The 13,723-nt window shown below is 35.9% G+C and overlaps 1 protein-coding gene across 3 annotated transcripts in view; it reads left to right on the top strand.

The window, feature by feature from the left end:
• LOC114327223 (inositol-tetrakisphosphate 1-kinase) overlaps nucleotides 1–11,357 on the top strand; it is a 41,425-nt gene extending 30,068 nt beyond the window's left edge. Inside the window, exons 5-6 of one of the 3 annotated variants that reach the window (XR_003651961.2) lie at nucleotides 8,896–9,041; nucleotides 9,501–11,357. Coding sequence is in view for 2 of the 3 variants with exons in the window: in XM_028275769.1 (XP_028131570.1) it covers nucleotides 8,613–8,689 (77 nt within the window). In the remaining variant the exon portion in view is untranslated. Of the gene's footprint in view, nucleotides 1–8,612; nucleotides 8,876–8,895; nucleotides 9,203–9,500 lie in introns of those variants that run through there. The other 2 variants (XM_028275770.1, XM_028275769.1) reach the window with 2 other exon arrangements.
• The last annotated feature ends 2,366 nt before the right edge of the window (nucleotides 11,358–13,723 follow it).

The raw sequence follows: 13,723 nt of genomic DNA, 5'->3' as shown, positions 1-13,723 counted from the left end.
TGAAAATTATTTTTAATATTGACTTGAAAACAAAATAATATGACGTCAAATTAAGGATTTGTGCCTATGACTGTGACAATCTCGTGACTTCACGCAAAGATGTAAATAGCCTGGTCCATCTTTATTTATACGCCCATGCGTTATAACGACGTTCGGAAACCACTCAGTACGTTTCGGCGCCTGACACATAAAAATTTGAGACATACGAATTTCAGTACTGTTTATGTTGCCGCATACCGTACTATATTGATTCCCCAAAATTGTTTAGCTTAGGTATTCAAAGACAATGTACAAATGTGACATACACTTGGATTCTTATACTCTGGACTAATTAGCAAAATACAAGGAAAAGTTATTTACCAGCAATTTTATTGCTGAAATCGAATCTTATGATTGTATGTATTAATAATATAGGTATGCAAAGTCCGCAGATAGTGTGCTACTTTTTTTATAAACAAAATGACGCCCGAAAGTGTTTTTTTTTCAATTTTTGCTCTATAACTCCAAAGATTTTAATTTTACACCAAAACCACCCAAATAAAAATTCACCGTAATTAAATTCTGCATAGAGACGTGCTTTTCCCGATTTACTTAGACGAAAATTTTCCCCGGAAAATGCGGATTTTTCCAACAAAATATTTAATTTTCAACTAAAATTTTAGATAAGTAATTGTTCATCAATAATTACATAACTTGGTAATATAAAAGCTTTTTTCGTATAGATAATAATTCCAGAAGCCGATGGAAATTGAATGAACAGTTTAGCAACAATTGAATTATTAATTAAAAATTTACGGTCGCTATAATAACCACAATAATTATGATACATAAGAATAACTATGATTTTTGTATAAAATGATACTGTACCTATCTAGTGTACTTTATAGAATTGAAACTGGACTATTTAAGCGTCCTCTGGAAAATTTTAAAATTATAAACAATTTTTTGGCTTATAAACAATTAGAATATCTCGGGAAATATTCAATTAGATTAAATCATGAAAACGGTATTGGAAAAAAAGCGGTAGGACGCTTCTTCTAAAAGATAAAACGTTTAAGTGTGGTGAGTGGTTCCTGAGATACAAGCGGTCAAAGTTGACCGGCATTTACGGCAAAGATCTAAACAATAGGATCATAATTTTCGAACCATCACCTTTTAGTTTTATCCTCTTTCTCCACACCAATTTTCATATCTTTAAAATACTCATAACATATATTATTATAATAAAAACTATCGATATTACGAGTGAAAATTGCCAAAAATAGCAAAATTTCAATCAAAAATTAGGTTGGAGAAAATGTAATCTCAAAGTTCAAAATCGGTATACGTTAAAAAAATGCATTTTCTCGGCTTCCCATGGAGCAATTTTCTTTATTCTTTTTTTGTTTCCAAGTAACTCGAGTAGATACATCTAACTAACGCATTATTAAATGTCAAACTTGCTTTTGTTTTGTTATAATAGATTAATTTATTTATAAGAAAAGAAAACTACATATTTTTTCCAGTTGTAGCTTTTTTTAGGTAAACTTACTTTTTATGTACCTTTTGTGTACCTTTTACCGTTAAAAACACAAATATTCTTATTTGAAAGCTGTATAATTATTTAAACAATCTTTATTTAAACAAATTAAAAATTTTTGTTATAATCAATAAATTAATTTATTATAACAAAACAAAAGCAAGTTTGACATTTAATAATGCGTTAGTTATATGGCTCTACTCGAGTTACTTCGGAACAGAATGAAGAACATTGCTCCATGGGAAGCCGAGAAAATGCATTTTTTTAACGTACACCGTTTTTGAACTTTGAGATTACATTTTCTCCAACCTAATTTTTGATTGGAATTTTGCCATTTTTGGCAATTTTCACCAGTAATATCGATAGTTTTTATTATAATAATATATGTTATGAGTATTTTAGAGATAAGCTAATTAGTGCGGGGAAAGAGGACAAAAATAAAAAGGTGATGGTTCGAATACTATGATCCTATTGTTTATATCTTTGCCGTAAATGCCGGTCAAGTTTGACCAGTTGTATCTCAGGACCCACTTATCACAATTAAACGTTTTTTCTTTTAAAAGAAGCGTCTTGTCGCTTTTTTTCCAATACCGTTTTCATGATTTAATTTAATTTAACATTTCCCGAGATATTCTATTTGTTTATAAGCCTAAAAATTGTTTATAATTTTAAAACATTCCTGAGGCCGCTTAATTAGTTCAATTTCAATTCTGTAAAGTCCATTAGATAGGTTCAGTGTCTTTTTATATAAAAATCATAGCTATTCTTATGTATCATAATTATTGTGGGTATTATAGCGACCGTAAATTTTTAATTAAGAATTCAGTTGCTGCTAAACTGTTCATTCTATTTCCATCAGCTTCTGGAATTATAATCTATACGAAAAGAGCTTTTATACTGCCAAGTTATTTAATTATTAATAAACAATTACTTATCTAAAATTTTTGAAAATAAAGATTTTGTTGGAAAAACCCGCATTTTCCAGGGAAAATTTTTATCAAAGTAAATCGGGAAAAGCACGTCTCTATGCAGAATTTGATTACGCAGAATTTTTATTTGTGTGTTTTTGATGTAAAGTTAAAATCTTTGGAGTTATAGAGCGAAAATTGAAAAAACACGATTTCCGGGCGCCATTTTGTTTATAAAAAAAGTAGCACACTATCTGCGGACTTTGCATACCTATATTATTAATATATACAATCATAAGATTCGATTCCAGCAATAAAGTTGCTGGTAAATAACTTTTCCCAAAAATGGCCTATTCTCCGTGAACAATATCCCTTCGTTGGCTCAGTGTAGATGGTCTTTAAGTTGTGATGGAAACACCGAATAATAGTAACAGAGTTTATTGATGAGACTTACACTATGGATGTTGACCCGGGGTACTTTGAGTAGAGACTTAAATGATGAGCGTTGAAGACAATCACTCGCGTTAATGAATTAATAATAATTGAATTTCTAGACAAGAGATCTTAGTTTTATATAAGTTTAAATTGGGTCAATGTAAACACGGGCCCCGCGTGATTTTGTGTATCTAATTAAGGTAAATTGTTTATCTTATGTCAGCAACTTTTGGCTGATGTCCAAATTATATTATTGATAATTGACGAAATGTGTATGCAATTTAATTAATTACGTGTGTGTGTTTAATAACAAATAAATGCATTCGATCTACTGGGTGATAAAATGATACTGTCCAATTTCGGATATGAATACTGATTATTTGATATTGGACATACTGCGGACTCGGGCAAAAACTGGCCCAAGTGTCAATACTCAAAGTTTACATATAAGTATTACATAAAATAGTCAAATTCAAACATGTTAATAAATAAATAGTTTAAGAATAATCAACAATCTTCCAACCGTACTCTAGCTATCAATGTCCGACTCTATCTCTAGATTAAAATTAGGGCAATTGGATGAAAATGTGGAGAGTGGGAGGTCGGCCTTTGAAGTCGACGGTACATTGTTATGCCGATTACTACTTAATACAGGTACTTCCTGTTCGTTAGTCTGAGTATGTGGATTCCCTGAACGACATAGTCGTACAACAGGACGGTATTTCCATAACGTGAGTATCCCAATTATTACCATTATAGTAATGGTCCCGGTGGCTACAAAATAATGCCAATTAGATTCTGGAATCGATTGCCACTGCGTATGCGTCATTTCTTGTTCTAGACTTTCCTCCTCAAGTAACGCGTGACGTAGCTCTCCTCCTGGTATGTCCAGGTAGGTGTTTAGAGGCATGTTAAACCTGCGGGGTGTCCTCGCCACCAATTGGGCCACGGGAGTGATTGGCGCCTTCAGGTAGCTTGTTACCGCTCTCTCCATCCCACTGCTAGTGGGGAGTAATGTAATATTTTTCGTTTGGGCGATACATTTGGGTGAAAGTTTCAGGAATGTGGCTCGTTCCAGTACTCTTTCGCTCCGATTTCCATCGCAAATAATGGATATGTGTATCGTGACTGGCGTGATAACGAGCCAGAGGTTGGGGGTACCCATCTTACTCCATTGAGCTGTCTGTATTGTCCTGGCTACCACTGGACATGTGCTATTCTTAGATCGCTCATAAATTTCTTCAAGTATGCAGTTTGGTTGGGTATCCATGTTCCTTATAGCCGTTGGTGAGCACGCTATCTGCGTCTTTGTCAACAGTAAACATCTTTCCCTATCTTCTGCGGTCAATTCGAAGTAGTGCAGTGTGTTATAATCTACGACCAGTAGATTCCTTGGGGCGACAAATGTGCGCAACACCGACCCCTCAACGTTAAGTGGTATGGCCGTGACTTTCAACATGCTGTACTTAATTTTCCCTGTCACTATGAAATAGCCGATGACTGTTATATATCTGTCGTCATGACTGACTTCTGTTTCTATAATGGGCTGTCGTCGTATTTCGACCCCTTGTGGCAGTATGTGCCCTGCTTTCTCTATCAATTTGGTTATCTCACCCGGTTTCACTATATCAATGAAGTGTCCGTGGTTATAGTGAAGGTTTAATATTCCCTCGTAAAATTGAGTATATTCGTTTATGAATTCCATAACTTGCAACGCTATCGTTTGTATTCGCAACGTGCTATATTCGGTTTCTAGTCTCTGTGCTTTGTCTTCTACTTCGTTAAGTCCTTTAGATATTTCTTGTAGGCCTATGATTAGTGCTTTGTTAAACTTGTTCATTTGCTCGTTTATCCTGTTCTCTGTGTGATTGATTGATGTTATTGTTTCTAACATTATCTTCGCTTGATGCTGTGATCCCTTTATTAGCTCCTTTTGGTTATTGTCTAATGCTTCAATGTTACTGTAGGCTTCGTCATTGACTCCAAATACTGAGGTTAATATTGTTCCTAATATTCCTCTTCTTTCCCTTGCTTTTATTTCTACTGTCAACCCCTCGCTTACTGATTCCGCCTTTCTTTGTCCTTCCTCTAACTTCCCTATTATATCCTTACAATTCACGATTTTTATATGCTGACATAGTTCTCGTACTCCTTGTATCATATTTCCTATTAGTTGGTGCTCTGTTCGAATTCTTCCCTTTTCTAGTAACACCTTTATTCGAAATGTTCCCCGGTCTATAACGACCTCTCCAAGATCTTCTGTGAAAAATCCTGGTTCCGGATTATATATTTTATATGGTTCTGCCTTTATGGGTTTTAACATCGTTAAAAACATTATAGCTACTAGTATTTTCTTCCATCTTAGTGCTGCTGCCTTCTTCGGCTTTTCCTGTTTCTCTTCTTCCAGTCGTATTAGTTTATGTATGGGTCTTTTTGTCAGTTTCCCGTTCGCCTTTCTCACTGTTACGACTCTGGTTAGTCCCTCCGCTCCAGGGTGTGTTTCTGTTACCCTCGCTAATGGCCATCTGCCTGGAGGTGTATCTTCTTCTTTTATTATAACTATTTCTTCTTCTTTTATGTTAGAGTGCGCCTTATGCCATCTATTTCTCTGTTGTAATTGGTGCAGGTATTCCTGTTTCCAAATTTTCCAGAAGTCTCTTTTTATTTTCTCCAATAATCTCCACCTCGTCGGCATCTTCAAATAAGTCGTAAGCTCTTCTTCCCGATTTGGTGATATAATTTCTCTCCCTATAAGGAAGTGAGCTGGTGTCAGGGCTATTTTCCCTTCAGGGTCTTCTGATGACCCACATAATGGTCTCGAGTTCATACATGCTTCTATTTGTGTCAGCACCGTACTCAATTCTTCATATGTTAGAACTGTTTCCCCGATGATTCTTTTCACGTGATATTTCATTATCCGCACTGCGCTCTCCCATAGTCCTCCGAAATGTGGTGCATATGCAGGTATGACATGCCATTGGGTACCTAGTGCCAGTAATCCTTGTTTTATCTCGTCATCTATTTTTTGATTTTCTTTTTTCAACAAATTTGCTGTTCCTACGAATGTGGTTCCGTTATCGCTGTATACGTTGTTGCACTGTCCTCTGCGTGCCGTAAATCTCTTGAATGCCGCGATGAATGCATCCGTAGACATATCGCTTACTACTTCGAGGTGTACTGCCTTCGTTGACAGACACACAAATATTGAGATGTAGCCCTTATAGCTCCTCTGTCCTCTGCCTCTCGTGGTACTTATTTTTATTGGCCCGGCATAATCTATCCCTGTGTTAGTAAAAGGATGACTCGGGTTCACTCTGTCTTTCGGTAGATCTCCCATTAATTGTTGTGCTGCTTGGCTTTTATACCTCTTGCACCTTAAGCATTTTGCTAGATGATCTTTCACGGTTCTTCTGCCGTTGATTATCCAGTATTTCCTTTTTATATACTGTAGTGTTTGTTGTAATCCGCTATGTAGATTTTTTGCGTGACTATCTGCTATAAGTAACTTTGTTAATGCACTATCCTTTGGCAAAATTATCGGATGTTTTTCTCCGTACTTTAGATCCGTGTGTCTCAGTCTTCCGGTGACTCTTAGAATTCCGTGTCTATCCAGGAATGGTACCAATGACGCTAATTTATTTTTCTTGTCTAACTGCTGTTTCTTCTCCAGCTTCTTTATTTCTTGTTTGAAGTAGGCGTGCTGTGTGTGCTTTATCACCTTTAATAGCGTTTCCTCTAATTCTTGGACTGTCAGCTGACTTTGTCCACTGTCCTTCTTTTTTCTGCATTTGTCTGCAAATCTCCTACAGTATGCAAGTACTCTTCTCATTCTTTCTAAAGTTGAGAATCTCTCGCATATGTCCTCCTTTATCGTTGTCGTGTGCACCGTTATTTTCGTTTTGACTTCCTCCTCATTTGTCTCTGGTATTTCTTCTGATTCCTGCGTTAAAGTTTTGTTACTAGTCAGCCAAGTTGGTCCCTTCCACCATAGCTCTGCTTCTAATAATTCTGATGCGGTACTTCCACGTGAGAGGATGTCCGCTGGGTTTTCCTTCGTATCTACCTTATGCCAATTTTTCGGTCCTTTAACGCCTCTTATTTCCTCTACTCTGTTGGCGACGAACATTTTCCACCTTTTTGATGATCCCCTTATCCAAGCCAGGGTTATCATTGAGTCTGACCATGCATATACCTCAATGTTTTCCCTATTCAATGCTTGTAGGGTTTTCTTCATTAAATTTGCTAATAGCACCGCGGCACACAACTCGAGCCTCGGTAATGTCGTTTTTCCTTTCAATGGTGCGACTTTCGATTTTGCTATCATTAGATTCGTTTTGATTTCTGGGCCTAACACCCTTGAGTAGATTACCGCTCCATATCCTTTCATAGATGCATCTGCAAATCCATGTAGTTCTACTCTGTTTGTCTTGCTTAAGTTGTTCCACCTGGGCAATGTTATTTTCTCCAGATTTACTAATTGCGCCTGGTATGTATTCCACCTGCTTTGTTGTTTGCTAGTTAATTCTTTATCCCAACTGGTTTTTTGCTCCTATAATTCCTGTATGAACATTTTCGCCTGAATTACTACAGGTGCTATCCACCCTAGTGGGTCGTATAGTTTTGCTACTTCTGACAGTACGTGTCTTTTCGTTATTTTCTTTGCTGTCGTTATCCCTATTTTGAATGTGATTATATCTTCTTTAGGGGACCAGTGTATTCCTAACGTTTTCCGTACTTCTTCTTGTTTGAATGCCTTGGAGTCTACGTTCCTCATTTCCTCCGGTACGTTCTCCATTATTTTTTCTTCGTTGCTCAACCATTTTCTGAGAATGAAACCTCCTTTTCTGAACAGTTGTATTAATTCCTTTTGGGCAATGAACAATATCCCTTCGTTGGCTCAGTGTAGATGGTCTTTAAGTTGTGATGGAAACACCGAATAATAGTAACAGAGTTTATTGATGACACTTACACTATGGATGTTGACCCGGGGTACTTTGAGTAGAGACTTAAATGATGAGCGTTGAAGACAATCACTCGCGTTAATGAATTAATAATAATTGAATTTCTAGACAAGAGATCTTAGTTTTATATAAGTTTAAATTGGGTCAATGTAAACACGGGCCCCGCGTGATTTTGTGTATCTAATTAAGGTAAATTGTTTATCTTATGTCAGCAACTTTTGGCTGATGTCCAAATTATATTATTGATAATTGACGAAATGTGTATGCAATTTAATTAATTACGTGTGTGTGTTTAATAACAAATAAATGCATTCGATCTACTGGGTGATAAAATGATACTGTCCAATTTCGGATATGAATACTGATTATTTGATATTGGACACTCCGATAATCTGCCCAGACTATTACATATTTAAACTCATTCACTTGTTCTATTATCTGATCCTCCAGCTCCAATTTACATCTTAGTAGATTTGCTGTTATAACCATACGTTTTGTTTTTTTTTGTGCGGCATATGTTGTAAATTATCTTCACCTTGAAAGATTGGTGTTATGTCGTCTGCATAGCAGAACAAATCAATATACTTTAAACAAACTGGAACATGAAGTAAAAACCACTTCTATGTAAAAGTGGTTCTTTTACATAGAAGTGGTTTTTACTTCATGTTCCAGTTTGTTTAACTATAAGGTATACAGCCAATCCAGGGAACTACCCCTTTTTTAGTCAATATACTTTAGTTTTAGTTACACTGTTTATGAAATTTTGTTCGTTACTATATTTTCTTTTAGGATATGAGGGATTTCCAAATTTCTTCGACTGTCTTTTAGAATGTATAACGAAAAAGATATCTTCGGATTTCACATAGAAGCTGTTGTACTTATTATTGCAATTATCTACCTACTCTGAAGATTAACCTATATAAATAACTGCCAAAAATACATAACATTGCTCAAAGCAAAAATGTTATATAACATAGGATATATTTATAATTTTTATAGCCTCTTTATATTTATATTATTAAAGCTTAAAAAATATATTCATTTTCTAAGTAGTTTTGTCTTTAAAATATAGGTCCCATTTACGGATTCCCGGAAAAAAATTGCGCACATGGCTTTCTGTGACAACTACTGGTCTACTGGACTGTTTCGAGCAGAGGTGGACAAGGTACGAGTGGCCTTGAAGATTACTTATCCGAAACACATAGGCACCGAAAGAAGGTACTAAACGCGACCTACCTGAATCAACATTGTATTCTAATCAAGTCTTGATGGTGGACCTATTGTAATATTTCTGCAAGATATTTACTGTTACAAATAAGCCACAATTTTACTTTAAAATAATGTGCAGTTGCACCAACAAATAAACGATTGATTTTTTATTTGGATTGCCCATTTATTTTGAAATATAATAATTGTCAAAAAACTGTTAATTAAAAACAGAAATTTTAACGATTCTCCCGAAAAATATTAAATGTTTTACCATTAAATATAATAAAAACACTTTTCTTTTTTTTTCTTTTCTTTCGAAAAAGGTTAAAATTTAATATTTTTTGGGAGAATCGTTAAAATTTCCGTTTTTAATTTGACAGTTTTTTGACAATTATATTTTAAAATAAACGGGCAATCCAAATCAATCGTTTATTTGTTGGTGCAACTGGACTTTTTTTGTAATTTCAGAACGATTTCCGAAGTAGAAATCGAAATAAAATTGTGGCAACGAGTTGATAAACTAGCCAAGAGGATAAGCTAAACGATACTTCGATCCAGATCTGGCCTTGAGTACCAAAAAGCACTGTCAGCGACTGAAAAGGGTCCTGAATCCGAACTCCCAAGTCAAGCACATGTGCTAAGAGGGCTGAAGCACAGCGAAAAACAAGCAGGAATCAGCTCAGATTCAAAATATGGCTTTCTTCTCACAGAAGATCCACCCGTAAAGGGTTACCTGCACATAATGCAACTTTTGTATAGAAACCTAACTGCAGGTGACATATAACATGTTACATTCAACTTTATTATGCCTGCATATGAGGCATTGGATCGTAGGCAGCAAACACTTTTGGAGACTATCAAGTGACTTCACAAACGTATGGTATGGGTAAAAGTTGGTACAGAATTCTAGAATTATGAATGAGTTAATGGGTATAATACGTAGGTGATCCGATAAGTACTTAACCTCTTCGCTCGATAGTGCTACTATCACATAAAAATTTATTATCGTAGAATACATTGAGGACGGCCTCAGTCGAATCAGACTCGTAGTTTTGTTTTGACCGCGTGTGGAAGCGAGTGTGTCTGCGGATTTTAGAAAAATGAAAAACCAGCAATATCGGTCGGTGATTTGATTCTTGTATTTGGAAGGGAATTCGCGCATCAAAATCAAATAGCATTTGAATGTACGGTAACTCTTTTTCTTTGATAGCGACCGATAAAAATTGGTTTATCGAGTTTCAAGGTGGTCGCCCGTCGGTTTTTGATAAGTCACGTCCAGGTACCCCGAAAGCGGCTACATACCACGAAGGATAAGATGAATAAAATCCACGATTACCTATTGGCAGACCATCGACTGAAGGTTTGCGAGAAAGCTAAGATAGTAGGCATCTCAAAAGATTGCGTGAATCATATCCTGTATGAAATTTTGGGCATGAGAAAGCTGTCGTCACGATATATGCCGCGTTTTGGCACTCAGGCCAACAAGTGCCACTGTGAGCTGTGAGACACCTTCAGATCAATGTCTGAGGCTGTTTAAGCGTAATATGAAGGAGTTTCTACGTTGCTTCATAACCGTCGACGAAACTTGGATCCACTGGTACTCACCAGAAACCAAGGAACATTCGCTATAGTAAATGCCACCTGCGAACGTGCTCCGGAAAAGGCGAAGACTGTCCTGTCGGCCTGAAAGGTGATGACCACCGTTTTCTGGGATTCACAAAGTGTGAGCTATATCGGATTCCTGAAAATGGCAAAAGGGTCATAGGGTTTTACTATGCCGCATTATTGCGTCGATTCGACGCCGACTTGCAAAAAAAACAGCCCCATTTGTAGAAGAAATGGGCAAACTGACCGATTTGGCTACGAACTACTGGATCATCCACCGTATTTTCCAGATTGTTTGTGTGGTGGTTTCCAGGTGAGTTTTTAATCTAAGCCTGAATTAATTTTTTGTAATCATTTTTTCCTATACCTAACCTTTCATGTCTACGAGCACATGGTCAATTTTAAATAACTATTTATTTCTTTCTAATTTACATATATCGCCGGCGATACAAAAACGAGGACAAAATGATCCAGACTGCAATGAATTTCATCTAGACTGCAACTAACCAACACCTGTAGGCCTGGTGGCCCAGAACATCCACGTCGCCAGAGCCAATTGCAGAACCAACAACAGTACCATTCGACATCAAGAAGTTACCATCGAACCAGATACCAAAAGCCCAGTATAATCCCAAAAGTATAATCCAAGAATTGTTAGTTTTTGGCAAGAATTTGAATATATTTGTTAATGCATTTAATAAGTCACATTTTTATTACATCTTTATTTAACATATTATATCTTTATTATATCTTTATTCAATTTTAAGAGAGCTAAACGTTAGCCAACGACTCTCCAGTAAAGTCCATCTCCAACAATTAAAATACTTTGGACATGTTATGAGAGCAAACACAGAAAACAGGGAAAGGCTCATTATACAAGGAAAGGTGGAAGGCCGAAGATCACGAGGAAGATACCCAACAAGATGGATCGATCAAATTACAGGAATATGCAAAAGACCTATGCATGAGTTAAAAGAAATGACCAGAGACAGAGATCTTTGGAGACGGACAATACACGACATCACGTCGACCGCTACACCCCCTCCGGGGGGTCAGGATTGAAGAGAGAGAGATTTAACAATAAACATGATTGGTTAAAATATTGATTTGTTTGCTTCCATTCTGAATTTTCGTAGTTCATATTTAAGATTAGGACAAGACGAACACACACCTTGGGAGAATGAGCTAAGCTAGGGTGAACGATAGCTATTTTGGATGATTGGAATATTATTTTCGGATGGTATTTCAATTAGCTGGGGTAGTTAATCACGCATTCTTCGTTTCACTGGCTTCTTTTTGTTTCCAAACATGAAAAAGTCACTCTAGTCCAGTCGGGTTAGACGAATAACAGGCCTAACCTTGCATTAGGAGCTGCCCCAAATTTTATTTTTCTAATCTTTAGGGAGGGTCAATACTAGTATAAATTTAAAATCTCGACTGAATTCCACCGTTGCGTTAGCCGCCATCTTGATTTTAAACGAGAACTGTTTTTGCTCAATATCTCCGCCATTTTCAATTTTTTGACAAAAAGTGTAGAAACTGAAATTGTTGAAAATACGATTTTCTATAATTTCATTTATTATAATTTTTTTCGTGCGGTCGATATTTTCCGAGTTATGAGGGGAAAATAGTGACAGTTGGAGCATAATTATTGAACTATCTCGTTTATTATTAGTTTTACAACAAATATGTACCTGTACAAAAATGAAGAGAATTAAGTTCTACACAATTTTGATATCTTTCATTTTTTTGCTAAAATTAATATTTAAGGTAGTACATATGCGGTAATGGCGCGAGCGTAAGACCGGATTGATTTTATAGCAATTGTTTTTGTTCAATATCTACGCCATTTTCTACTAACATTGTTCAAAATATAATTTCCTAAAATTTCTTTATAACAATTTTTTTCATGCGGTTGATATTTTCCGAGTTACATGGGAAAATAGTAAAAAGTGGTGGGGGGAGCTTAATTATTGAATTGAATTTTGTATCCGAGCTGCTCCAAATTTTATAATTATATCCTTTAGGAGAGATCAATAGTAGTGTAAATTTACAATCTCGACTGAATTCCGCGGTTGCATTAGCCGCCATATTGATTTTAAATGAGAACTGTTGTTGCTTAATATCTCCGCCATTTTCAACTTTTCGACATAAATGGTGGGAGAGAAAATTGTTGAAAATGCAATTTCTTACAGTTTCTTTGGCACAATTTTTTTATACGATCAATATTCTCCGAGTTAAGGGGGAAAATAATGGAAGCGGATGGGAAGCATAATTATTGAACTGTCTCATTTATTATTAACTTTACGACATAATTGTACATAAACAAAAATAAAGAGAATTATATTTTATACAATTTTTGAAACTTCCAATGAAACATCAACCAAACTAAGTATATAAAAGACATAAAAAGACATTATATACATTAAGTACACTTAATTTTATTAACTAGCGGGTTTTATTGGTTGAATTTGTCTGTCGATATTTTAAGTTTTATGTCAGCTAATATATCGTGATGTTCCAACAATTTTTTTTTAATTTTGGACCCTGTTGAGGAATTTTCCCATTTCCCCCCCCCCTTGTAGACCCGCCACTGGTTCTCTCGAAAAATTGTAGTAAATCGTAATTGCAACAATTTCAGTTCTTACACTTTTTGTCGAAAAGTTGAAAATGGCGGAGATATTGAACAAAAACAGTTCTCGTTTAAAATCAAGATGGCGGCTAACGCAACGGTGGAATTCAGTCGAGATTTTAAATTTATACTAACATTGACCCTCCCTAAAGATTAGAAAAATAAAATTTGGGGCAGCTCCTAATGCAAGGTCAAATGCTATCCCGACTGGGCTACTCGCCGGACAGAAATTTAAGTCGAAAGAGAAGTTCATCACTGCTATGGAAGTCTTCTTTGCAGACCTCGAGAAAACATACTTTTAAAACATGTTAAAACGTTGGAGCATCGCTGGGTCAAGTGTACCGAGCTCAAATGCGACAATATTGAAACATAAATCGCCACTTCTCCAAAATGTTCGTTATTCTTTTGGAGGCTAAGTACTTATCGGACCGCTCTAGTAGATGGATTCCAAAAA

The sequence above is a fragment of the Diabrotica virgifera genome, chromosome 1 (assembly GCF_917563875.1).
Source record: "Diabrotica virgifera virgifera chromosome 1, PGI_DIABVI_V3a".
NCBI classification, from domain to species: domain Eukaryota; kingdom Metazoa; phylum Arthropoda; class Insecta; order Coleoptera; family Chrysomelidae; genus Diabrotica; species Diabrotica virgifera.
This window is presented reverse-complemented; position numbering and strand designations above follow the sequence as displayed.